Below are 27,863 nucleotides of genomic sequence, written 5' to 3'. Positions count from 1 at the left end.
CTCCATAATATACGAAGGCATTTGAGTATAATAATCTAAAAGAGTGTCGAATTCCAAATATTTCAAATATATTTAGAGTCTGTCTTTTACGCTAACTTTGGACAGACTTGAACAGAACAACGTGAGGTAGTGTCATTAGAATCCTCAAAGTTTCATAGAAATTTGACATTAATTATGACAATACCACACTTTGTCATTGCAAATGCCATGCAGAGTTAGCTTGGCCCGACTCTAATTAATATAAAGATTCACTTACAAATAAACATTTGGTATCTAAAAAAATACGTTTTGTCATGATCAATATATGGTCTTAAAGTTCACAGATCATAATACAATCCTTAGCCTAAAGGAACTATTATGGACAATTTATACATCAATTCTATTATACTTAAATTAAGTAAATGAGATTTAAATGGCTACAATCCAGATCAGTCTCTTCAATAAATACACCGAACGTAGCTAGGTGCATCCTATTGCAACTCTCGTGGACTTACCACACAGCCTTCGTGCCTCACGCACTACGGAAAGTTGGAAAGTATATTCACATATCAATCACATTAAGTAATCTCTTGTTAACAATCATTCTTAATGTGTCGGGTGACATTAGCGCTACGTATTTTTATCCGCGAACCACCTGTCAATTTCTTCTCAATCTCCTCTAAACTCTTGCCTTGTGTTTCGGGGACGAAGAATATTACAAAGAATAAGCCAGCCATACAAATGACGGCGAACAACCACACCGTGCCAGACATGTTGATGGCTGCGTCAATACTTTTAAATGACGTGGTGACAATAAATGTGCAAGTCCAGTTGAATGATGTGGCAGTGGAAGCAGCCATTCCGCGGACCTTTGATGGCAAGATCTCGCCTAACATAAGCCATGGAATGGGTCCGAAGCCTACTGAAAATCCGAGCACGTATATGACGAGACTCGTGAGAGGCAGCCATCCAATCGAGGACACATCGTTTCCGGACTCCAACACGTAAAAATAACCTCCGAGGGCCACCAAAGTGATAATCATGGACACTGATGATATATACAGTAGTATCTTCCTGCCTAGTCTATCAATAATAGCTGTTGCTATGAAAGTGGATATGAAATTTACAATGCCAATTATAATCGACGCCAAGTTCTTGTCTATGGTACTGCCAGATTTCTTGAAGATATCTGAGGCATAGAACACCACGGCGTTTATTCCACTGAATTGTTGGAAGAGCATCAATCCTAACGAGATGCAAACTGCAGGCAAATATTTCTTGGTGAATAGCAAGCTCAAGCCGCTGCCGCCGGCTCGGTCTGATTCCACTTGCGTCCGGGTCAGGTCTCTCATTTCCTTGTCAATGTTAATATTCTTTCCTCTTAACCACTGAAGGGCTTTGTGAGCATCCTCTGGTCGTCCTTTGGTGACGTACCAGCGAGGAGTTTCCGGTATCAAAAGCATTAGTAAAAAGAATGGTACTGGAAGCGCAGCTCCGAGGAATGCCAGCATGTCCCAAGTCAGGTACGCTCCAGCGAGGTACGCGAGGAGAATTCCTGTGTTTCCGAAGGCAGTCGGGAGTAATCCGAGGGCACCTCTCACTTCCGGTTGGATGGTTTCTCCTAGGTAGACGGGGAAGGCAAGGGAGGAGACTCCAACGCACACGCCACATAGTACCCGGCCGGCGAACACCATAGGCACGTTAATTGCGTTCGCGATGAGCATCCAGCCAAGGAAGAATGGGATGGCAGTTCCCATTATGGTTAATCTTCTGCCTAGCATTTCGATCATAGGACCTCCGGCGATGCCGCCAACCAGAGCAGCTAAGGGCATGAGACCGCCTATCCAGCTTTTCTGTAAAATAATAATAATGTTGTTATTATACCTGATCGATAACCTATTATTGATAGACGTGAATGTAAGGCCAATTTGTAAATATGTATTTAATATCTAGTTTCATACAGCACAACCGCTAGGTTTTTGTTTATTTAAATGATTGTTGAGTATTCTAATATTTTATATGTCTAAAATTCAATATTAATATTTTTTATTACCTATAAATAATAAATAAATAAATATTATAGGAAATTCTTACACTGATTGACTAAGTCCCACAGTAAGCTCAAGAAGGCTTGTGTTGTGGGTACTCAGACAACGATATATACAAATACATAGAAAACACCCAAGACTCAGGAACAAATATCTGTGTTAATCACACGAATAACGAATAAATGCCCTTACCAGGATTCGAACCCAGGACCGCGGCTTAACAGGCAGGGTCACTACCTACTAGGCCAGACCTAGGTATGTCAATTATCTCATACTAACCTGTGTCTCGTCAATTGTCAATGTCTTATTCATGGAGTCAAAAGCGGGTGAAGTGTAGCCTGATGAAAAACCGACAATCAGAGAGCCCATTGACACCGCAAACGCAGCAACCAGCTGTAACAAACAGAAACACTAATTTAGCCACATTAAGTTCACGTATTCGCACAAAACTTCGTTTAACTCGCACCTGGTATGGATTTACTTGAGACATTTAAAACACTTTCTTTGTGGTGTCTATTAATTTTGATAAACTTATTTCAACTGTCGATAAAGATGTATAAAACTAGAAAAGTACCGCTATACGTTTTTGCTCTGCCATTTCGCTTTACTTTCTGAAGTTCAAGGAGCGAGTCGGACTTCTTATGCTCGCACTTGAGTACACGGGAACCTACGCAGGTCGCTTTTATGTTTGTTTGTATACAAACTTACTCGGTTTTACGGGTATGTAGCTAAAATGTGTTGTTTTCAAGCAAATGGTAAGTTATTGTCGATTAGCCATAAAGCGTTTTATCTCCTGACATATAAGATGCCATTAGAAGTCACCTTAATCAACAACCAACAATGTATATTTACCGACCATTTATGCCTAGAAACGTCGCATATGTCAGCATTTTAAAATATTACTTACTTCCTACCTTATAAGAATTGTTTGAAAAATTACATGTTATTTTAACACAAAAACTTACAACTTGCTTGAACTGCCAAACTGTATTTAAGCAGCTAAACATATTTTGCAGCAAAAACTACTTCACGTTTTGATTTTCGAACAATCCACATAACTTTTCGATATTGACTGAAAAACCTTATCAAGAAACTTTATGGCTCAAATTTTATTGCCAAAAAGGAAAGATCTACAACATTCCTAAATACGCTTATCAGTGGTACAAAACTACGCTTTACGTACCTGTGTCCACAGATATATGCGCTGAGTGGTCGGCGCATACGGAGCCGTGTCTCCGTTGATGCTGAATTCAGGTTTCGCCTTATTACTGTCAAGGCTCAGCTGTTTCACAAACGGCACCGAATTGCGGAGGTTCTCATCCTTCCTTCCTTCACTCTTTATTTCCATCTCCATCTTGTATTTGAACTCGTTGCCGAGGCTGATCTGGCGCAGCTGCTGGAAGTGCCTGCGGGTCTTGTTGAAGGAGTCCAGTTCGTCTTCGCTGCTGCTTTCTGTAGTAACCTGCTCAGGGATGGCCGCGTAGTTAGGTGCGAGTGTCCCTTGTGATCCACACGAAGTGGCTAGGGAGGTGCATGTGGTCGAGGCGGAGAGGGTCGCTCTAGAAGGAACCCTGGCGTATTTGGGTCCCCGTTGCTTGTACAGTCGCTCCTCGTCACTTTGCCCGCGACGGGCCTGCTCGCTTCCACCCTATAATAAAACATATTAGTTCATAAAATTAGCCTTGCGGATGACAATATCATACTGGCTGATAAGTTGATAACAAAGAGTTTTAAGTTGCCAATATCTGCTGTTCGATACGTACACTAACTTAACTGGTCAAGCGGTTAGCGCGAGATTCTAGACTGAAGTTGTTGTCCACAAACGTACCCCATTTATTAACATCCGCTATCTAATTTGCGTAAGTCCAAGACGATAAGAACACATTGTGAACTTAGGGTGTCGGGGGTCAAATCGGGAAAACACGATGCTCATTGAACTTGTCATATGGCCACGGCATGATCGGGTAGTGATAAAGGTAACCCGTCTTGACCCCTAGAGTCCTGTTTAAAACAGCCCCGCACACAGAATCAACACATACTGAAGCCTTGTGAGGAAGGCGGTAGCTGTAATGACACTAATGACCACCCACACAGCGCTCATTATTTGATGTTATTGACGTTATCGAATAATCTTCTTACTGTGGCTGTTACAGCCACGTAACGATGTTTATGTTATTCCTACCTGTAAAACATCGCTATTGTAGTCGTCATCAATTCGATGTACATCTTTATTAATTGAATACTCGATTTTATCACCTATTTAATCGGTAATTACCTCTAGTTCATAGAAAAATGTATTGTAATTTTTAAGCCACTCCAAATTAATTTTGTTCAATTTCATTTCGTTACATTTATAGCTCGAACATGTCATAATGACAGACCGTGGGTAACGCCACTAAAACTCTGAGAAAAGTTTGTTTTATAATCTACAATAGCTGTCACTAGTTCCCAAAGTATTTGATTATTTAATTTTATCTTAATTACTTGACGGAAAGCAAACTGAAAGTAAAGGGTAAACTTTAATTAATTTACTAAATATTTATTATTGGTTTTGATACTGACACAGTGACACTATGACGTTCGTCATTGACCCATCAATATGGGTCAAGATGAGATGAATATCACGTGGCAGACTCATATGTTTTAATTAAATAGGTATTCAAATAAACAGTTTACTTTTGTCAGCTCTGGCTGTTTTACAAAGTATATAAATTTATTTATTTATTTATTCATAAACTCGCTACAAACCCCAATTAGCTGTTAATCATTTGTCTAGCTTAATCTGTCATTTAAATTATGTGTTTGTATATAAAAAAGGGAAAAGACATAAATCAATTATTAAGGCTTGTAAAAGTTGTAAAGTTTTTGAGAATAATGAATGAGCTACGAAAAAATACTTGTTTTTCACATACAACCGGCATTTTCTCGAAATTCTTATATTTCCTATTTATAACCATAACGTAAATATACTCATGGACATGGCAAACTTTTTTTTGCGTTCCTCTAAACTTGTACATGAGTGTAGTAGCTAGGTATTATTTATTTCTTTTGTTTCTACATCTTGGGGTTCCAGAAAAACGCTCGAACATGTCCGAACTGTCGATATCTTAATTACATTTACATACACGTATTTATCATGTTTAAATAGGGTATGTAAATGTTTTATTACTTGTTCGGATAACTGTGTAAGTATTTAGATAAGTTAAGTTGAAGTCAGTTACATAATAAAATAATAAGAGACCTTTCCTTTAGACAAAATAAAAAAGTATTTTTAAAACTTTGCTCCAGATACGTCTTTTATAAGTTAATATCTGGGAGACCGAGCTTTGCTCGGAAAACATATAAAAACTCAAAAATGCGCGTTTTCCCAGAGATAAAACCTACTTAAATCGATTTTTCACCCCCGTAAACCCCCATATAGCAAATTTCATCGAAATCGTTAGAGCCGTTCCAGAGATCCCCGAAATATATATGTCGCAGTAAGATAGATAAAGCCGTTATATAGTTATAACCCTAGGGATATAATTATATGTCGTAACTTAGTTATACGAAAGCGATTCATTACTATCTTACTAGGAATATAACTATAATACGTCTTTAGTTTAGTGATATAGTTATATTACTGGATTCAGTTTAGTGAAATAATTGTAGGTAGGAGTGCGGCGGTGCGGCGGAGGTATAGTTATATCCCTAGGGATATAGTTATATGCCGTATAATACGTATTATAATCATATTCCTAGTAAGATAGTAATATCTTACTAGGAATATGATTATAATACGGTATTTGACTAAACTCTATGTAGGTATGTGATTAAATGGTTCTAAATCTGCCAGGGAATCAAAGAAAACAGTAAGTATATTCGTCTTTATTTTTATTACAAAATCAACTTTGTTGGTTGCAATTAGTTGAACATAATCCAGTAATATAGTTCTGTATTACTAAACTAGAAACGTATTATAGTTATATTCCTAGTAAGATATTACTATCTTACTAGGAATATGATTATAATACGTACTATACGGCATATAACTATATCCCTAGGGATATAACTAGACCTCCGCCGCACCGCCGCACTCCTACCTACAATTACTATCTTACTAGGAATATGATTATAATACGTACTATACGGCATATAACTATATCCCTAGGGATATACTATACCTCCGCCGCACCGCTGCACTCCTACCTACAATTATTTCACTAAACTGAATCCAGTAATATAACTATATCACTAAACTAAAGACGTATTATAGTTATATTCCTAGTAAGATAGTAATGAATCGCTTTCGTATAACTATGTTACGACATATAATTATATCCCTAGGGTTATAACTATATCACGGCTTTATCTATCTTACTGCGACATATACATATAAATAAATAAATAAATATACAAGAATTACTCGTTTAAAGGCATTAGATAGATAGATTAGATAGATGGATATGTAGAATTTAAAAGTCAGTTAAAAAACGAATCGATCAAAATCCGAATAGTATTGATACTACCGAGGAACGGAAACCGCAAAAACAACAACTAGACATATACTGTAAAAATAACCCTTCCCAAAGGCTCAACAACTAGACATATACTGTAAAAATAACCCTTCCCAAAGGCTTTTCAACTTCTCTTGTCCAGGTGTCTATTTTACAAATACCTCAAAAGTGTTATTTGACTTTAGCGAATACTCTACAAAGCTCAACAATGGTAACATGGCAACGTGGGTACATTTCTGGGCCCACCCCATCATGTTACATATGTAGTAACCTTCACTAAGTATCTTACTTCAAAGAGTAAAAATAAGGGGCCAGACGTCAAGAAACGAACTAATGTTCAGACATACACGTATTCATTTATTTGGGTTATTCCCACTAGTTACCACCAAGTTGTTACCAGTACCAGTGGTAACTACGCAATTTTATTCCCACCTTTTACCACTGGTAACTACTGGGAAAAATTATTCCCTATACTATTCGTACTGTTTGTATTAGTATTTAGCTCTAACAAAGTTTAACCACCAAACCGAGTTGGTGGTAACTACTGGGAATTATTTTTCCCAGTAGTTACCAGTGGTAAAAGGTGGGAAAAAAATTCCCAGTAATTACCACTGGTAACAACTTGGTGGTAACTAGTGGGATTAACCCATTTATTTGACCTGGACCAAAGTGTCTTAATTTCCGTGAAAGTCGTATCTAGTAAGGAATTACATGTTTTGGTACTTAAAAGATACAACGCCATTGAGGTCAGAAGCAAAACTCATTTATTTCCAAACTACCTTCAGCTGTCATTACAATTCAATCCTGCAAGTACCCATCTAAATACATAACATACCTTTCCACCATAATCAACAAGTCTAAATCAACACATTATTCATTACAAAATCGTTATACAATTAATAATCATTGGGAATTCCTATGATGTCGGGCCATAACTCTGGTGGTGGAATTACAATAGGAGGATCTTCTTCAGCTGAAGACTGAGACCCAAATTCAAGCGGTTGTTGGTCACAAGTAGGAGCTCCCATCGGCTGTCTCAGTGCTCGAGCTATGATTTGATCAGCGTGGCGACGGTGCAGGTCTCCATCTTCCGTTCTTACCACATAAGTACTGGGTCCCTCTATTGTCTCAACCTCGCCCTTTGCCCACTTAGTTCCTGGTGTGTACATTCGCACGAGCACAGGTTGATGCAGACGGAAGGCGCGCGCGCACGGCCGCTGCGCTGCCTGTTCGAGCTGTTGTTCGGCTCGGCTCGGCGTGCTCTCTGGGTGTAAACTTGATATGGCTGTTCTGTATTTACGTCCGTTAAGCATTTCCGCCGGTGTTTTATTGGTAGAGCTGTTAGGGACGGTGCGCAAAGCGTATAAGGCTTTCGCCAGTTTTTCACTCCAAGGCATGTTTGTAGCTGCCATTTTCTTCAATTTGTTTTTAAATGTCTGCACAGCCCTTTCAATCTGGCCATTCGAAGCTGGGTGGTAGGGCGGAGTGAATATGTGTCTGATATGGTTCCTCCTCAAAAACAAATTGAAGTCTTCGGCCGTAAATGTCCTGCCGTTGTCGGACACCAAAACGTCCGGCAATCCTTGTGAGGCAAAAATGCGTCTCAAAATTGTAATTATGGAATCTGCGCTCATAGATGGAACAATTTCTGCCTCTATCCACTTGCTGTAAGAATCGATTAATAGCAAGAAAGTTTTTCCCTGGAAGGGACCAGCAAAATCAATATGGACTCGACTCCAAGGTTTGTCAGGCATGACCCATATTTGCGGATCTTTAGGTGGGTTGTTCCTCACAGACTGGCAATCCTCGCACTCAGCCACCACCTTTTCGATTTCCTTGTCCATGCCGGCCCACCAAAGGTACCCTCTAGCGTATGCTTTTGTCTGTACAATCCCAGCATGTGGAGCATGTAGCAATTTAAGTACCCTTTGGTGAAGCGAAGTAGGTATGATGACTCTGTTACACCACAATAAACAATCTTTATTGTGTGAAAGAGCATCTCTGCGGATCCAATATGGTTGCATTTCAGGATCTGTATTGGAGCGCGGCCACCCATGGAGTACGTTAAACAACACCTTCTGTAGCATCTGGTCTTTCTTGGTTTCTTCAGCAATAGCTTTTACGTCCAGGTTCCATCCCAGTGGTTGCTCTTCTAGCAAAAGTACCTCGCCTAGACAGTCTATGTTTGGGTTCACCGAAGACGTCTCTGGTTCTGTCCACCTGCTTAAAGCGTCCGCATTTCCAATCAATTTGCCTGGTCGATATTTGATAGAATAACTGTATCCGTTAAGTTTTAGCGACCACCGTAACATTCTAGGGGATATTTGGTCAGGAATTGGTTTCTCCGGGTTGAACAGACCAACTAAGGGTTTATGGTCGGTGATGATGCAAAATTTCCGTCCGGCCAGAAATTGATGATACTTAGTTAGCCCGAACATTATCGCGAGCGCTTCTTTGTCAATTTGCCCGTAGCGTCTCTCGTGTGGTTGTAACGTCCGCGACGCCATCATCACCGGACGTTCTGATCCATCTTCCATGATGTGAACCAACACGGCTCCCAAACCATAATCTGACGAGTCACAGACCAGTAATAAATCTTTATTAAGGTCATATCCGACTAACGTACAATCCGACGACAAAAGATTCTTAGCTTTATTAAACGCAGCTTGTTCCTTATCACCCCAAGCCCACGGTGATTTCGCTTCCAGCAACCGGTACAATGGTTCAAGTAATGTAGCTTTGTCAGGTAAGAATTTTTCGTAGTACGTGTATAGTCCTAAAAATGCTCTCAATGTCTCTTTGTTTGTGGGCGCTGGTTTACCCTGAATCTCTTCTACTTTCTCCGGAGTCGGATGCAGCCCTTCGGCGTCCAGCATATGGCCCAAAAAGGTAATACTCCGTGAAGCAAAGACGCATTTATTAACGTTCAGACGAAAACCCAGATCTTGAAGATTTTTCAATACTACGTCCAACCTCTGGTTATGCTCTTCCATATTTCTCCCTGTGATGGCTACATCGTCCAGAAGACACGCGACTCCTTCCATGTCAGCTAGGGTGGTAGACATGAGCCTCTGGAAGATGCCAGGCGCAGCGCTCACCCCGTAAGCCAAACGATTCACCTTCATTAGTCCGATGGGAGTATTTAGTGTTAGCAGCGTCGCGGTATCATCGTCAACCTTGAGCTGGGTATACGCCTGCTTCAAGTCCAGTTTGCTAAATATACTTCCCCCGCTAAGCTTCACGAATGCCTCTGTCGATGTAGGGAGCGGGTATGTGTCAACATCTATTGATGCGTTAACCGTAGAACGATAGTCTCCACAGATACGCAAAGATCCGTTATCTTTCTTAACAATTCTTAAGGGAGTAGCCCATTTTGAATATTTGATTGGTGTTAATACGCCATCCTTAATCATTTGACGCAGCTCATCCTCCACTTGTTGTTTTAGTGGGAATGGTACAGGACGCGCTTTCATGAATCGTGGGGCGGCCCCGGGTCGCACATGCAGTGACACTGGTGGTCCCGTGTACTGTCCTAAACCCTCCATAAACAAATCTGGATATTTATTCTTCCATTCAGCTACTTCCTCTTCTGACCAGCCCACGCCATCCACTTGCAGTCCCAACTTCTTAAACCAGTTCCTACCGAGCAAGCTCGGTCCGCGGCCGGCGACCACCAACAGTTCACACTGAGCTTCTTTGTCGCCTAAAACCACTCGTACGTATACCAACCCTAAGACGCTTAAAGGGGCACGGCTCCACGTAACTAGTTTCACATTTGTGGTATTTAATGGGGGTGGGTTGAACCACAACTTTCTAAATGTCTCCTCAGATATTATAGATCTTGAAGCTCCGGAATCTATTTCCATTAATAATTTGGCACCATTAATATCCACATTTGCTGTAATCGGTTCACAGTAATCTTCGGCGCAGACGTAGATCCCATTCATCGAGTCTTCCTGGTCTGAGTTGGAGTCGCATGAACACTTGTCTTCGGTCACATGGACCTTACCTTGTTTCTTATTGCAGGCCGAAGCAATATGTCCATGTCGCTTGCAATAATAACACTGAGCCTTACTGAAAGGGCACCGCTCGTTCGGTTTATGAACCCGGGCACAATGTTTGCAATTCACGGATTGTATTTTATCAATTTCCATCTGGTCACTTTCATTTTGTGGAGTTTGCTTAGATGTACTAGCACGCGCTTCAGGGTACAAGTCTGGGAACGTCGCCTGGTAGTTAAGACAATACTGAACGGCCCCCGTATACGTGAGGTCCTTGGTCTTCAACAATTCGCGGCGCAGGCGCTCGTCGCGCACCCCAAGTACTAGTCTATCTCTCAACTGTCGCTTAAGATCGGCAAAGTTACATTTAGCACCGAGCAAACTTATCGCGCCGATAAACTCTTGCACGCTCTCTTGTTGTTGTTGTACGCGTTTATGAAACTTCCCCGCTTGTAAAATTTCATTTACTTCCGGCTCAAAAAACTGGTCCAAAACACGGATAATGTCCTCAAATGAAGCATTAGTTGGCCTCTGCGGGACCAGAAGTGATGCAATCAGTGAATAAGTGTCCTTGCCACACTGGGACAGGAACAGCGAGCGCGCCCGATCCAGGTCCTGCGCCACGCCCGCCACGTCCAATGCACATAGTAATTGTTCCTTATAATCACACCACTTGTCCGTTTTTGGGTTAAATTGTCCAAGAAGCACCACATTAGTAAGATTACTGTTCATTTTGCGCACAAATTACATTAATTTACCGTAGTCGCCAATAAAAGATACAACGCCATTGAGGTCAGAAGCAAAACTCATTTATTTCCAAACTACCTTCAGCTGTCATTACAATTCAATCCTGCAAGTACCCATCTAAATACATAACAGTACTTAAATAGATCGATAGAACCCTGAACTTGTCGCTTTGTCAAGGTCACATCGAACTCTTTAGGGCGGGTTTATGAACATGCATTATGTACGCTTCGATCGTTTTCATACTTTCCATACCGGACGCTATGGGTTCATTCAATCATTTGACGGAGGCCAGCGAGATCGCCAGGGAAAACCAGTATATTGGCTCTACCTGATACCGCATCGGCCTTGGGACCGGTAGGTCACGTTACACTAGTACTCCCATGAACTAGACTCGATAATCTTTAGCCTTTACAGTTACACAGTCAATATTATTAGCCAAGCCTATGTTAACTTAAGGCCAATATTTAGATGGGCTATGTGAAATAATAGCATTAATACTACCAGCTTTTACTTTGTTTTCTAGTACGTTTGTACCTGCATGCATACGAGCTCTTAAAAGTGATGCAATGCATTGTTTTTATTGCCAAAACTATTTGCTTTTTGTTTTATGCAAAATTGATATTTTTAGTTTACGTGTTCAAGGTTACTGAGACAAAACTATACAAATTCAATAAGTACATAATAGTACAAACGTACAAAGGTATGTTAGGGTTTATAATTCCACATTAGTAAAGGCCTTCTGTGTAATTAAGTAATTATTACTTTTTAGGTTTCCTAGTTTGATTACGCATTCTACAGAACCCTTAACATTTTTAGTTCAAGGCTTAGTGAGGTCACCTTAGTATTGCTCCTAAAGAACAGATAGATATTAATGATATTATTATAATCACAAACCTGGGACTAAACATGGCAATAAAATGCATATAAAGCCCAAAGCATAGGTAATTTGTTATTACTCATTAGGTTTCATATTCTTATCTTTTGTTTATGTCATAGTGTTATAATTATAACATTTATAACCTAACCAATTTTTTTTTAACTGGCGTCTATAAGATTATAAGAGCTGAGGATCTTCAAACGGCTGAACAGATTTTCATGAAACATGGCTAAGAACACTCGGGGTAAAATTATCAATGACACAAAAAAAACTAAACGAAAATCGGTTCATCCGTTTGGGAGCTACGATACCACAGCCATCTGTGTATCTACACAGACAGACACGTTAAACTTATTACACCCGTCTCTTTTTGCGTCGGGGGTTAAAAAGATACCATGTAATACAAATTTTCCCCGATTGTGAAATAATTTATTTTTAAACAAAATAAAATTGAGCATCATTTTATGTTAAACAGTAAATAAAGTCCATCTAAGCTAACTTTGCACCGACTTGAATAGGACAAAGTGCGGGAGTGTCAAACGTCATATTTTCATAGAAATTTGACATTGATGATGTCATTAAAAATGCCATGCAGAGTTAGCCTGGTCCGACTCTACGTAGGTACCTAATTTTATAGGTCTTGAAAAATGTGCAAGCATTAGTACTTGCTCAAGATACATGTACCCGTGTGCAAATTTAAAATCACAGTTTTGATTAAAAGACATTAGAGATATAAAAATATTGAATCAGATCTGAAAAAGTTATGAAAAATTATCAGCAAACATATACATCCGTAGGTATACACAACCTTCGTCTCTATTGGATATCGGTTAAAAAAATAATATGAGTCTCTTTTCTCTAATGACACAGCAAAACAATAATTATCCAAAATTGGTTTTAAAAGCTTCTTCAATCTCCCCATTCTCGGGAAATTACCCTACCCACGCATATGACAGTATGACATAATAAGTTTGAAATATATACTTACACAATCAATAATTTAGCCATTTACCGAAATTATCTCATAATTATATACAAATGATTAATTAGAAGGGCATCAACTACCCTACTTCCGGGAAATTACCCTATTTAACTTACTGGTCACACTTCTATTACGCAGTTTTAATGTAGTTTTGTAAACAATATTGATATACTGATTTTACATAGAATAACGTGATAATTTATTAACTTACAAATGTAAAGTTATTCTGTCTGTTTTTTTCTTTTGATCATTATTGCAGCATTTAACAACGAATGCCGGCATTTTCGAGTTTTCTCTTTTGCCAAATTCACTTCACTGACGTGTCCGAACCGACTGCCGGCAGATTGGTCTGGTGTATGTCTGGTGGGTCTGAGACAGCTGTCAATGTGTGTGTGTGTCGCGCGTCAATACAAGAAAATTGGCATATGATGGAATCCCAGTTGTTGTGTATTAGCGAAACGATGTCCGGTGTATTGTAAGTCAGAGTTTATATGTTTATGTTTTTATTTATTTCAATATCAAAACATGTAAACAGTGCTGCCATCTATGACAGAATGCAGGAACTACGCAGACATTTTGACGAATACAACTACCTCTACCTCAACTGCAGAGATATTGCAAACAAACTCCATAGGTGTCGCTACTTATGATTACCAAACATTACAGGCATGAAAAATTCTTCAGTTAGATTTAGTTATTTCGGTATTATATTCATTTTATTTATTCAATGACAGTTTTTTTATTGTTGAAGCTGATAAGTTTATAATTCTAAAAAACTTAAACATCGCAAAAAAGGAAACACTGCTGTGAGACATGATAAAAGTTGATCAAAAACATACTGCTACTGCCTTTTTTTTATCTTGATTATGAAACCTGTTATTTAAATAATTGTAATCGTTTAGTCGTGAAATAAATTATAATAAAATCAAAGGGATGTGAGTAGTTTATGGAAATAGTGACAATGGAAGTCAGAAATCAAAAGACTGCATTATTGCATCTTTCCACAAAATTATTTCTGTTATTTTTTTTTGCCTTGTGTAACTGCGGCAAGTTTATGGAGATATCTACTAATAAAACCCCTACGAACTAATTAAAATCTTTAGGTTAGGAATCTTATTAATTTTCTTTTTATTCATCTTTATCCGATATTGTAAAATTTTACGATAGCTAGCCGTTCGAAGCATCTTTTTGCATTTGCATGTCTTTGCCTTCATATTCTTTAAATAAATAGTGATGATAGTTGGAGGTAGAGCTGGTAGAGGCAATGGAAAGTAAAGCTGAGCGAAGCTATAGCCGCGGGCGAGGCGCCGACGCCGACCTTGCAAGGCTGTCTGCACTGCTTGGTTCAGTTAGCTTGCCGCTAGTCGCGCGTGAGTTAAATTTGTCATGCTAACTTTATACTTAGATTACTTAGTAGTATTTATTTAAAAACAACTGCCTGCTAATCCGTCTGTTATCATCAGAACTCCGAAATTCAAATTGCATGTCGCTGGCGAATTGTAAAATTTTTTTATTCCAAAATCGTCATAGAAAGTTGAATTAGCGCCACAATCTGGTACCAAAAAAATTATGAAGCGTTAGGCCCTAAAAATTTTATTTACGGTAAATTTAAAAATTGTATGTATGTGTATTGGGTAATGGTGTGCGTTGCTTAGCAACCATCAAGCCATCGATTGTCTAATAGCCGAGAGAACTCTCTGGACCGGCTTTGCGGCGATTCCCATAGAAGCTTCGCGAAGCGCGCTAATGTAAACTCAGGGTACTAACATTCCACGTAACATTCCTTCCTTTTCGAACCGCGATTGAAATCAAACGTTTACATTTGACAACGGGTATGTTAATTACTTATTAAGCATGCACAAATACCTAGTCCATACAAGAATTTGTGTCAGCGGAAAATAACTGTACGTAGAGCTGACTTTGTTTTTTAATTGTTTTATTTAAATATAACTGAGAAACTTACCATTTCGGTGGACAGCTGTTTGAGGTAGCCCATGATCTTCCCCATGGGGTTCGGATTATTCTTATTAAAACTCATCTTGATTTCTTCCTGTCTTCTTCACGTTCAAAGCACTTGGAACAGTCTGATTGAAAGTTCTTAAAGGCACTGAACACGGTATCAAGGGACGTCGAAATGATAATGTCTATAAAAATATACACTTTGAATTTTCCTATATCTTATCTTCTTCAGTTCTTTCTTCAGATCCAGGATCGCGAAAATCACCGGTAAACCACACACATCATGTAGTGTGGAGAAACTTGGTCCCTATTACAGTTTACTAGACGAAATTTAAAGCTGTTTCAACACAGTTTTATCACAGACGTCGTATTGTTTATTTATATAAGTCCACGGAAATGTCACGTTTTCATTGAAAAGTTTAGATCCGGCGCCACGTTCCTGCAAGGGTGCACAACATTCAACTTTAAAGTTCAACAAGCGAAAATGTTGGTAGCGCGTACCTTTTCGTACAGAGCTCAAGTTATCTATTGAAACTTGCAGATGGCAGCGCAGTGTTTTATAGAAGGTTGGTCGCCGGTCGCCGCCCCCTCCCGCGCCCGCGCCCGGCGCCTCCGCATGTAAGCCACACGTGTCTATGTATGGGTTTCGTGGCCGCGTGTGTGTGCACACACACCATAATTTTATCAACAGTTTGCAGCTGAATGTTATGGTTCAAATGTTAGCATAGATAGACTGTTCAAATTTTTATTGTAGACAAACTGTTTATGCTGCGTCTACTTAGATATAATATTGGAATAAGTAATTAAATGAATACCTATTATGAAACTTTAACATTTGCGAAGTTGCGGGGAACTAATTTGTGATAAACTTTATGGCGGCCAGCCGGAATTTGATAAGATACGCCATGCATACGAATTCTAAAATTAGAATACCTACCTAGTTAGGTAGGTACCTACATGATTCGGTACTCATTTTATCCCACTGTCGGCCCATCGATCAACATGATTCACGAATTTCAAAACATCTGAAAATGTCCTAGTAGTGGAAATTTACCAATGGAAATTAAATAGGGCCATGAATTCACGACGATGTTATTACAGACTAAAAATAATGAATCATAATTTTAAGTGCTTGCGTTAATAAGCTTACCTATTTATTTACAGCATGCTAACTATGGCAGATGGCGGCTCTGTTTTGTGAAGTTGGGATGAGACGATGTAAGTTAGGTCTTAATGAGTATGTTTATTACTTATATTGTTCGATATGCATATTTATTGGTCTTTTTATCCATTGTGTTAATATCAGAAAAGCCGCACGCTTATTTGACACCATGGTAGGTACGTAACCTTTCATTATGATGTGTGGTCTGACACGCACACACGCACTAGGCCGGGTTTTTTTTTAAATATTCAACCTAGGTCAGTAATAGGTACTCTAATACTTTAAAATATACTACGTTGACATCATGATATCGTTGTCCAGTTATTATCCATTATTATAGATTAGAACGACAATGTAAGGAATAATAGTAGGTACCTAACAATAAAAATCGTTTTTCCTGTAAGTAATTTATCCTTAATTGGTTATGTTATGTAGTACATTTAGTACATATTGGGAATAATACAATACATCAATTAAAAAAAATCCCAACTGATTAAAAAATAGTTTGAGTAATTATTGAAATTGTATTATTTGTGCCACTTCTAATTATTACATTGTCAAATAAAACATTCGATCACCTTTCAAAGTATATACCGAGATACTTATTCATAAAAAGGGTGTGTCATAACACACATAACCTACGTAAGAAAGGGTGTGGTTGTCCGAGTATAGTTTCCTGATAGTGGCCGAGGAGGTGGGTCGCCTGCGTCACGGCGGCGCCGGCGCAAGCAAAATGCCTTGAGCTCATCCACGCTTTACTGATTTGATTGAAACGCGCCATCAAGGCATTTTAGACCAATTGTGTCTAACAAGAACACTTATATGAAATTGGCCACCCTCAATTGTTGAAAATTTGGCGCAACAACTGTTTTGTTTGAAGTATGATTCAAATAACGATTTGGTAATAGATATTAAATGCTGCAAAATTATTTCTGAAAAAAGCTAATTTAGTGTTTAATTTTAATAGCTATTCTTTTGTAGCTTAAAGCGTTTAGGTAAATTGTAGAACACAAATTCGTATCACCTGATCTACCAGGGGTAAAATGTAAAACTTTCAAAGTTGTTGAAAGTTCAGTTCCTGCATTTTAAAGCTTAAAAATCGGCACTGGCACCGTAAATATCGAGCCGACAGCGGAATGCGCGGATCGACTGAAAGGAAATATGTACCATGTAAAATAAATTCACAAATGTACAGCATTTCAAATTTAAAACTAACCCAATTCCCATTGACGTCAAAACCAGCATCGTTTACTAAATTAATACTTTACATGCCAAAACAAACCGGATTGCACTACACAATACGCGATCGCATCACAATAAACTAAGTTATTAGACGCTGCTCATGCATTTTGTCCATTGTGTTGTGATGGCCTCGTTTTTTATGAGGTGCCCAAACTATCGGGTAGAAGTTTCTAGACTGCACCCACGGTATTAAAGCGCGTGCACCAAATCACGTGCGCTATGGTAAAAATAAGCATTGAGTCATTAATTATATACACTACGGCCGTGTGTTAAGAGTGAAATTACATCAAGAATTTTTTTCACTTTAATGCGTTGTGGTTTTATGAGGGAGACTGGGCGCGTGATTCCCGAAAGCTCGCTCGGGCCGCGCCTCCGCTCCGTCACGTATACAGAGCTTAGCGTCACGCAGTGCGTCATGGATGCCTTGTTGCGCGTGATTACATCAGTCTCCAGAATTGCGAGTGCCACACCTATGTGTGCTCGGTAATGATATGTGTACATATTATAAAAGCTAAATTAAAGTCGTGTGTTTAAAATATAGGTATTTAGTCTGTATTACTCCTAAAGCTAAAGCAAATCTAACTACATATCTCTTTACACTTTAAAATTCTTTGACCAGCAACTAAAATACGGACCCTTCCTGATAGTTCGCCAGTCGGGTAGAAACATGCAAACCCTCAACACACAATGCTTACTTAAACAGCCCTCAACAGACTGATACAAAATGTAGAGTCAGTCAATATCATTAGGCACCTACCATACATACCATTAGGTACAGTGCTGACTGGCAGTGGTGGCTGGCGTTAGTACAGTATGTTATTTTTGCACGTTGTAATATGCTATTTTTATCTTCTTTGGAACCAACCAGATAAAACCACGATAGAACAGTGGTTCAAATAATACGTCAAACCGCTACAAACTCTGGTTGACGTGCGTTTGCTTTGCTCATGTGTGCGTAGTGCATATTACGTGTACACATTTGTAGAGGAGCCAAAATGACATAGTGGAAAATTACTACACGTTTGACTAGTCGGGTCATACGTACTGCAATAGTCAGCCCGTACTCGAAAATATTCTTCTTAGTTATGCGTCTGCGCCTATATAGGTTCATGGCGGCCAATCATGTCACCTTTATATTTTTGTAAATTAATGTTCTTATAGTCGAGTGTGCTCAGAGCATAAAAAGGTCAACTACGGCGTTGCATGAACAAAAGATTTCCTTTGGCAGGATACCCAAGGATGGATTTAAGAAGTGGAGCCACCCAGATTTTTGATGCTGGTGGGGGTTGGGGGGGTTTTAAGCGTCTGCGACGTCGGAGGTTAATAATACTTTAAGTTTAGGTTCTAAGTCAAGTTTAGTATCATTTTCAACTAAATCAAAGATGTAGACAGATTTCATCCAAATCGGTTCAGCGTAATACATTCCCCATACAACCCTACACCTTACCTTTCATTTTTAAGGGATTTTTTTTGGGATAAAAACTATCCTATGTTCTTCCTCGGGACTCAAACTGTCTCTATACCAAATTTTATCTAAATCGGTTCAGTGGTTATTGAATCCCCATACAAATTTCCACGTCCCTTTTCACACCCTTAAGGGATTATTTTTGAGATTAAGTAAAAGTATCCTATGTTCTTCCCTGGGATTCAAACCATCTCTATACCAAATTTCAACTAAATTGATTCAGCGGTTTAAGCGTGAAGAGGAATTGAAAAAAAGTTTTTTTTATATTTTGTGTGTCTTTTACGTTTTACTACGGAATGGTATAAGTATAATATGATATCATAAATAAATAAATGAATTCGGCATCCCCGATTTATACGAAAACTATACCAAACTTGGCCTAGTAGCTTAAATAATATAGATAACAAGATAAATTTGAACCCCCTAAAATTTTACATCAGAAATCTCGGTGGCTCGACTTCTTAAATCCATCCTTGGGTCCTAAGGACCAATCCTGCCAAAGGAAATCTCTTGTTCACGCAACGCCGTCGTTTAGGTCCTGCACTCTCGACTATTATGGAGGAGAGAGGAGCCTAAAGCGGGTACCCCGCCTAAAGCTTTATTGTGAAGGCCAGTTTTATTGTGAAATTAAGTGCGAATGTCAAAGTATGCTTATTTTTTTATGCAATCTTCTCGAATTATGAATACATGTAAGAAAACTAATGAAAAAACAGTCTTGTCTTATCTGAGAAGTTAATTGTTAATTTCCAGCATATTAAGAGTTAATTTGCTAAGAACTGATGAAATCCAAAATTATTATTCGTATGATAACTATCAGTTACAAAACTAAAGTCTCAAAATTAGTTTTATGATTTATGATTAGGGGTTGTGCACAAATCAGGCTCCTTATACCCCCCCTAACCCAACGTGTTCTGTCGTGATTTTTTTGTGAAATACATAGTTTTTATGGCCATGGCTGGGGTCAGGGTAGGTAAATATGTGTTGTTAGACTTTGATGATTGTACACCTGTATGTAAAACCCTTTTTATGTGCAAATAAATGATTATGATTATGATTGAGCAATATTGATATGGGATTACCTTATCACTTGTTATCACAATGATATAATCTGCAATATTGACGACTGATTTATTTATGGCAATGCATTAATCATATTAATTGTCCTTATCAAAATTTTAAATGCTAATTGCGTTTTGAAACTAACTACATAAGAGGCAAGAAATGTATTTAAATTTTTTAGCTAACAGACTTAGCGCCACTTGCACCATTAACCCGAGGTTAAGCGGTTAAGTTAAACCATTAACCCAGTGTCAAATTGTACTGGTAACCATGGTAACTCCAGATTTAACCGGTTAACCCCGGGTTAGTGCATAGTGCAAGTGGCCCTAACTATTCGAAAATATGTGTTTACAAACAAACCATGTACTGACGTAAACAATGTACTATTTTCGGGTAGGTATTTTTAAGGAACTAATATTTGAAATAAGACATTTACCTAATATAATTTAGAGCCTGATAAAATAAATTAAGAAGAGAATTTGAAAACCGGGACATGAAATGCTTGGCGGCGTGCAGTATTCAGCCATCAAAATTACTCCACAAATTATTATTCCCTTTCGTACGATCCCTTTCGTTTCGTACGTTTCGTACGTAGGTAGTTATCCATGTACATATTTTATTTGTCCACGACTTCGTTCGCATAGAGCTCGTTAATCGCGCTCGCAAACAAATTTTATATACCTAGAGCAGCTGTTACGATAAACGTTTGTGGAATTTTTTTGGAAGTAAAAGCACATTAATTTATTTAGAATGAAACATAAATACGGTAAAAACATATTTCTTCAATTATTTATTAAATAAAATTAAGCCCGTCTAAAGCGACTTGAAGGACCTTGTCATACGAGTACTTAGGGGTCTTTATTCGACGAGCCAGGTATAACACCCGCGAATTTTTTCTAAATACTTAAGGGATGATTTCGGGGTTAAAAAGTATGACCTGCGTTTTCTTACACACTATATGTCTGCATAATCCATACACACCAGTCCATTTAGTAATAATTGCGTGAAACCATATTATGACAGTAGGATTTATCATAGTAGGTACAGTAGTCATACTTAAATTTAAATACATATTGTTAATATTTGCAATGTGTGCGACGTGTATCAGGTGTTTTATGCACAAATGTGTTGCAAGTAGTGATGTGCCGCCGAGAAATTACGCACTTACCGTAATTCTCATTAGTGAAAATTACCGTAAATTACCGAGAATTTACGGTAACTTACCCATGAAGTATATTAAATTAGGATTGAATTTTGCTTACAAGTTTTGTGGTTTTAAAATATTTAAATGTTTTTTACATTATTATTATTCTGTGATATTATTATTTTTATGTTGGTTGATTGGTATAATAATTTCTAGTCTTATTTCTCCTTATATTAGTCCCAGCTCTATCTGGGCTTCTGTGTACGGCGGCGGAGCCAAACCGCTTTTTTCTGGGTTACCAATGTTACCATAGGGTTTAGGTTCTAGGCTTTCATCTCCCTCTTGATATTGAACTACCATGTGCCGGGAGGTCTTCGTCTTCCCAGGAATGTTGTGAGGATATTGTATTGTATTGTAGGACGGGCAGATTTCCGTAACTCGATGACGGGCGCCTTTTTTTTCATGACGGGGGGTGGAGGCTACTCCAGCCAACCCGACCCCTCAAGAGAAAGGGTCACCCTTCCTCGTGCTGGATCCTGAAAAGCGACTTCGTGAATCTTTCATTGATACCAGGCATGGCCTTTCGGCCTCCAGCCTGGTTTAGCCAGTGTGCTGTTTCTTTGTACGTTCTAGCAGCAGTGAGCGTACCTTGCTAAAGTAGATCGGGAGAATCGTTTCCGGGCCAATCGCCTCCGCACCTGATGCGTTTTGATGTAATTATATGGCTCAGGGCGATTAAGAGTGCTCTACTGTCGGATAGCATGTGGATGATCCTATTACCCTCCTTTAGGGTTTGCACGATGGATCCGAAATGTATGGGAATATCCGCGGATCCGGATCCAGATCCGGATAATTTCATACATTTCGGATCCGGATTGCAAACCCTACCCTCCTTGCAGTGATCGCAGCCGCCGCATTGATGATGCCCATGCACTCAGCTTGGAATATGAGTTATGGGCTCCTAGCGGAGTGGTAATGGACACGTTCAGGTCTTCTGAGAAGGTTCCAGAGTCCGACTTACTGTCTGTTTGGGGATGTCCGCTGAGGGGGATGGCCTCTTGCTGTATGTGTAGGCGATGGAAGGTTTAAGTGATGGAAGATCTTGCTGTAAGCGATGGAAGGTTTAGCATGCCCTGAAGGGCATGAATGGCTGCAGACTGTGTGGACTTCGTGTTTTGTAGGGATGTTTAAGAGATTTAACTGGCAAACTATCAAACGTTTCATGTGGCCGGACCGGACCATCCTAAGCCTTCTTTTAGTGTGTCATAAATAAAGGACCACTCTGAAAGATCCTCTCACGTGCTCATTGCGCTATCGAGACAAGTAACAGGACATAGAAAAGTCGAGCACTATAAATGCAGGATCTTGAGGGCCATCAGGAACTATTTTAATCCGTTAGTACCCACACAGTACAAAAATGCACTTTCCACGTGTTTTATTTTTACTGCGGTAACTGGGTACATTGCAAACCCAGCTGATAAGCGTTTAAGTGAGGTAAATGCAACTATGGGGTTATTGCGTCTCTCCGTTCTTTCTCGAATACGATTGGTCGAAACGCCCTCTACTATGCAACGTTTCATGCCTGAGCTACTTGGAAATGAAACGTTGCATAGTAGAGGGCGTTTCGACCAATCGTATTCGAGAAAGAACGGAGAGACGCAATAATCCCATAGTTGCATTTACCTCACTTGACCTTACCTGTTTACAATATAACAGCCTACTTAACTTAAAATAAACACGCGACGTAATAAAATTGTATCTTAAAACACACTTGTTGTAATGGAAGTCATTACAAATCAAACTTTACCTTACACATCAATGCTTGCTTACATATGACATTGAAATATAATATCTGGGAGACCGAGCAGCTTTGCTCGGAAAACATATAAAAGGTCAAAAATCAGCGTTTTCCCAGAAATAAGACCTATATCTATAGATTGGTTTTTCGCCCTTGAAAACCCCCGTATAGCAAATTTCATCGAAATCGTTAGAACCGTTTCCGAGATCCCCGAAATATATATAAATAAATATATAAGAATTGCTCATTAAGCAACCACTGTACTATACTTTTCTCAATAAATTATTTGTATTTGTATTTGTATTTAAAGGTATAAGATATGTTTTTTTTAGATTACACAACATTTTGAATTAGATATTTAAAATCACTGTCATAACTATGAGATGAATTTTATACATTTAAGCTAAAATAATAAAGAATTCACTTTATTTTTCGTTAGGCAAGTTTGATTCAACCTACTTTCATTAAAAACACTTAAATCGCACATCAAATGAAACTTATTAAACATTAGTAAAATAATGTAATATTATTGTGTATTTAATCTCTAACATCTAATTACATACGTCATTGAATTCATTGATAAAAGTTAAAATTTCTCTTAGAAAAATTACCCGAGAACATTCGCGGGGAAGATTGCCCGTAATTTACGGCGGTAATTTACGGTAATTTTGGTAATAAACTAGTTCCTCTTGCCAGATTATTTTGAAAATTTTTATACAGATTGTATTACCTAAATAAGAATCAATACTGTAAAAAAAAGTTTAAAAAAATTTAAACTTGGACCACTTTCTCGATAATTACCCGTACGGAGAACGTTACCGCGAAAGTTACCCGACGATTCTCTCTGTTCTCGTAATTTACGGTAACGGCACATCACTAGTTGCAAGTTATCACCCGGCCGTGTATGGAAAATTTTGAATCAGTCATATATCACAATTTACAGCTGATAAGATAAGACACTCCCGTAAGGATAGACGCGTGATACATTATGGCTGCATTTTGTTATCTTTTATCGCTCCATCTCGGAAATATACTAAAATTACGTTAAACCGTTGCGCATTGAATTTTCGACACCGAACACCTAGCTAGAGTGTCTTGGTTTGACGCTTCTTCCTCTACAGTCGGTCCCTCATTTCTGAGGATCATAGTTAATTGACTTTCGACCTCTCTATGAATAATCGGTGGTCCTTGTAAATCTCTATTTATATTAGGAGGGATTTGGGTTCTGTTGTCTTGAAATAGAGTTGTTATATTATAGGTTTCCCGTTCCTTTTTCTGTTCATCTATTTCTATCAGGAGCTCATGTGTATTGGTAAACAACTTAGCTGTAGTAAATATTCTTCCTATATTTGTGAATTCTTTTACCTTTTTATGTTAATTGAAAGTGTCATGCTTAAGGTCTAATTCTTCAATTTCTGAGCATATAGATTCTAACCACTGACAAGTGGTTAGTGGTGAGAGACATCTCACAGTCCGGATAATGGTTCTGATTCCATTGTTGCCTTTATAATGACTTCTCTCTTCCATTTTTGTTAGTATATTTGGTTATCCATGGCTAAAAAGTTACCCTTTTTCAGATCTAATACTAAGTTATGTTTTTTCCTAAGGCCTAAGATTGAAAGCCGTGATATCACAATGATCATTTTTGATGGTGTCATATCAAGATCACCTAGCCTAGAGCGATCTCTTGTGCATCCTTCTTTTTCTCCACTAGCAAACTAACACGGCTGTAAAAGCCGGTTTACTGTTTTTATTTTAGTGCAACAGCGGTATACATTAATGTCAGCTCACTACGGTTATGCTGTTATGATACAGTTCGTAAACTCTTTTTAGAATGTTATACGGCTCAATGTTTAAGCTAATGCATCCTATGAGTTACAGAAAGTCATAAAATATATATGTTGACTTACACGTATAAGTACTATACCAGAAGGTTACACATACAAAACACGGTACAAGCCTTAAATCCTGTATACACGTCATCCTGCGTCTACGTGTAAACATACGTCACGTCTCAAAGTCGACTAACGACGTTGACATTAAAGATTGATGTATAGGTACCTTTTTCGTCTCTTTACAACAAGAATTGGTTCAAAACCTATCTTTGACGTCAACTATAAAATATTCAAAACTTTCGCGTTTTGAACACATATTAACTCACATTTATAGACGGGTCTAACGCGAAATTTGTTCACATACCTTTATTTAGCCGCGACCATGACTAGTGAAACCTGTGTCGAAACGTCGGTAAATAAAGGTATGTGAATAAATTTCGCGTTAGACCCGTCTATAAATGTGAGTTAATAAGTATGTGTCAACTATAAAGCCAACAATTCTTAAAACATCTTAATGAACCTGTATTGAAATAGTATTTTTTCTACTCCCGTACTTTTATTTGTCATTTAAAGGGTCGTGCACACATCTTTAAAACCCTATCTTATAGTTGTCAAGACAAGTCTTTAGTCTATTCCCTAAAAAAGCATTTGTGCATACACGCAGTATCTTTTTGGCACTTTTACGATACTACGTGTAATGACCACTTAAAAAATATTGTATGAAATACATTGTCGCCAACCTTATAGTCATAACACACTGCCGCACCGCAACGCGACCTTGGTTCGTCGCATCCATAAGTGAGAGCGAGAAAGAAATATCTTTTTCTCGCTCTCGCTTATGGGTGCGAATGTCATCTCTGAAAAATAAGTGAACCATAGACATATGTTTTTTTTTAATTTCATTCATTCTTTTCCCGCCCGTACCCTCCATTCTTTGCCACTTCTTGAATATTGTGAATCTTGAATATGAATACTTATTGTGCCCGTCCAATAAAAATTTAACTTTTAACTTTTAACAAGTTAAAATTGATGTAGACAAAAACTTTGTGTCTACGCCTGAAGAAATATCAGTGATAGCACAAGAATCACTGAAAACATGTAGGTACCGTAGGTAGAAGTCCACTAGATGAAATGAAAAATATTTGTTTAATTTACAATTTTATTTCAAAGTAAGTGCTTCTTCTTCTTTCTCCGTGCCTCTTCCCATTTCATTTGGGGTCGGCCCTCTGAATATGCTTCCGCCATTTGGCTCTGTCATAGTAGGTTGCTGGTATTTTTAGCGACTGTTTCTCCAGGTTTCTCCACCAGGTGGCTTTTGGGCGTCCTGATAGTTGTTTGCCTATGTCAATTTCAAGAGCAATTTTTACCGGGTGATCTTTTTCTCGACGCATTACATGTCCGTACCATCGGAGTTGGCTTTCGTGGAGTTTGTCTGAGATTGGCGTGACTTTAAAACTGCCTCTAACATGTACATTTCTAATTCTATCTAGCCTGGTGACTCCGCCAGCCCATCAGAGCATTTTCATCTCAGCGGCATGCATATTGGCCTCGTGCGCACAAGTCGTAGTCCAACACTCTGCGCCGTAAAGTAATACAGGTCTGACACAGGTTTTGTACACTTTTCCCTTGGTTCTAATGGGCATTCTACGGTCGCAGAGGACACCTGACAATGATCGCCATTTCATCCAACCGGCATTTACTCTGTGCAGCACATCGGCGTCGCATTTGGCAGTTTCGTGCAGAATGGAACCAAGATATTTAAATTTTGTCACTTCCGCCAAGGGACTATCGCCGATATGGAGTGAGGGAAACACAGGTTCGTCCAAACATAAATTTCATGAACTCCGATTTCGCCCTACTAATCCTTAGGCCATTGCTCTCCAGTGCGTGGCACCATTTATTTAAGGTCTGTTGTAACTTTTCCGGTGATTCAGCTACTAAAACGATATCATCGGCATACAGGAGACACCAAGGAACCGCGTCCTGGATATTCTTTGTTAGGTAATCCATTACGGTGATAAAAATAAGAGGGCTGAGAGCTGAGCCTTGCTGGACGCCTACTTTTACGGGGACGGATTTGCTGGTTCCTGCGGGGCTGCGGACTGAGGTATTAACATCTGTATACATGTCCTGTACGAGCTTTATGTATGGCTCCGGAATGTTCTGACTTCTTAGGGCTTGCCAGTTAGTGCTAAACGACGTGGTACTCTGTCGAAAGCCTTTTCTAGGTCAAGAAATGCCATATAGAGATTTTTCTTAAGGGCTCTGTATTTTTCGGTTAATATCCTGAGCGTTTGTATAGCATCCGGAGTACCCTTTCCCTTAGTGAAACCAAACTGATTGGGTGTGATTGTAATGAGGCTTCTAAGCTTTTGGTCCAGAATCTTTTCCCAAATTTTTAAGGTGTGGGATGTTAGGGTTATCCCTCTGTAGTTGGAGCAGTCCTGGACATCGCCTTTGTTTTTATAAACAGGCACAATAAAACTATGTTTCCAGGAGTCAGGAATTTTGTTGGATAAGATGATATCGTTAAAAAGGCTTGTCAGCCAGACTACTCCAATGTCTCCCAACGCTTTCCAAAGATCCGCAGGTACACCGTCTGGACCGGGGGTCTTCTTATTTTTCATTGATGAAATAGCTTTAGTTGGGGGCAGAGGTATAAAGTCTTTACTAGGGAATTCCTCATTTAAAAGGTTATTAAAGTAGGCACGCCATCTGCTGCTTATCTCTTCATTTGACATTAAGAGGTTGTTTTGGTTATCCTTTATATATTTATTGCTTTTAAAATCCTTGGAGGAGCCTAGACGTCGTTTGGCGATTTTGTATATTTCATAGTCCTGGCTTGCTTTCTCGAGACTGTCGTATAAGGCCTGATTTGCAGACGCTTTTGCTTGAGCAACTGCACGTTTAGCTGCTAGTTTTGCTTCATTGTAGAGCAGTTTATCGTCTTCTGATCTCGTGAATTGCCATTTCTTGAAAACGAGCCTTTTATTTTTTATTATTTCTTTGACGCTATCATCCCACCAGCCTGTGTCGGGTTTATCTTTGTAGCCACCTTTCGCTACACCA

At 38.8% G+C, this 27,863-nt stretch overlaps 2 protein-coding genes across 2 annotated transcripts in view; one reads left to right on the top strand and one right to left on the bottom strand.

The window, feature by feature from the left end:
• The window catches only part of LOC134647248 (RING-box protein 2), a 73,796-nt gene that overhangs the window by 5,220 nt on the left and 40,713 nt on the right, over positions 1-27,863 (top strand). The window lies entirely within an intron of this gene.
• LOC134647232 (facilitated trehalose transporter Tret1-like) lies at positions 186-15,632 on the bottom strand. Its single transcript, XM_063501495.1, has 4 exons — positions 15,094-15,632; positions 3,211-3,675; positions 2,307-2,420; positions 186-1,832 (listed from the first exon to the last, which is right to left on the bottom strand). Exons 1-4 carry the CDS (start codon positions 15,166-15,168, stop codon positions 573-575), a joined length of 1,914 nt encoding a protein of 637 aa, XP_063357565.1. The 5' UTR covers positions 15,169-15,632; the 3' UTR covers positions 186-572.

The sequence above is a fragment of the Cydia amplana genome, chromosome 4, assembly GCF_948474715.1.
Source record: "Cydia amplana chromosome 4, ilCydAmpl1.1, whole genome shotgun sequence".
NCBI classification, from domain to species: Eukaryota; Metazoa; Arthropoda; class Insecta; order Lepidoptera; family Tortricidae; genus Cydia; species Cydia amplana.
The sequence above is the reverse complement of the archived record's forward strand: the minus strand, read 5'-3'. Positions and strand labels throughout refer to the sequence as shown.

Bases quoted from the DNA above. Each gene is read 5' to 3' on its own strand.
- LOC134647232 (XM_063501495.1), bottom strand. From the start codon at position 15,168: ATGAGTTTTAATAAGAATAATCCGAACCCCATGGGGAAGATCATGGGC. The intron at 3,676-15,093 runs GTAAGTTTCTCA...GTTTTATTATAG, and splicing joins AACAGCTGTCCACCGAAATG to GGTGGAAGCGAGCAGGCCCG. The intron at 1,833-2,306 runs GTTAGTATGAGA...ATTATTTTACAG, and splicing joins TGACAATTGACGAGACACAG to AAAAGCTGGATAGGCGGTCT.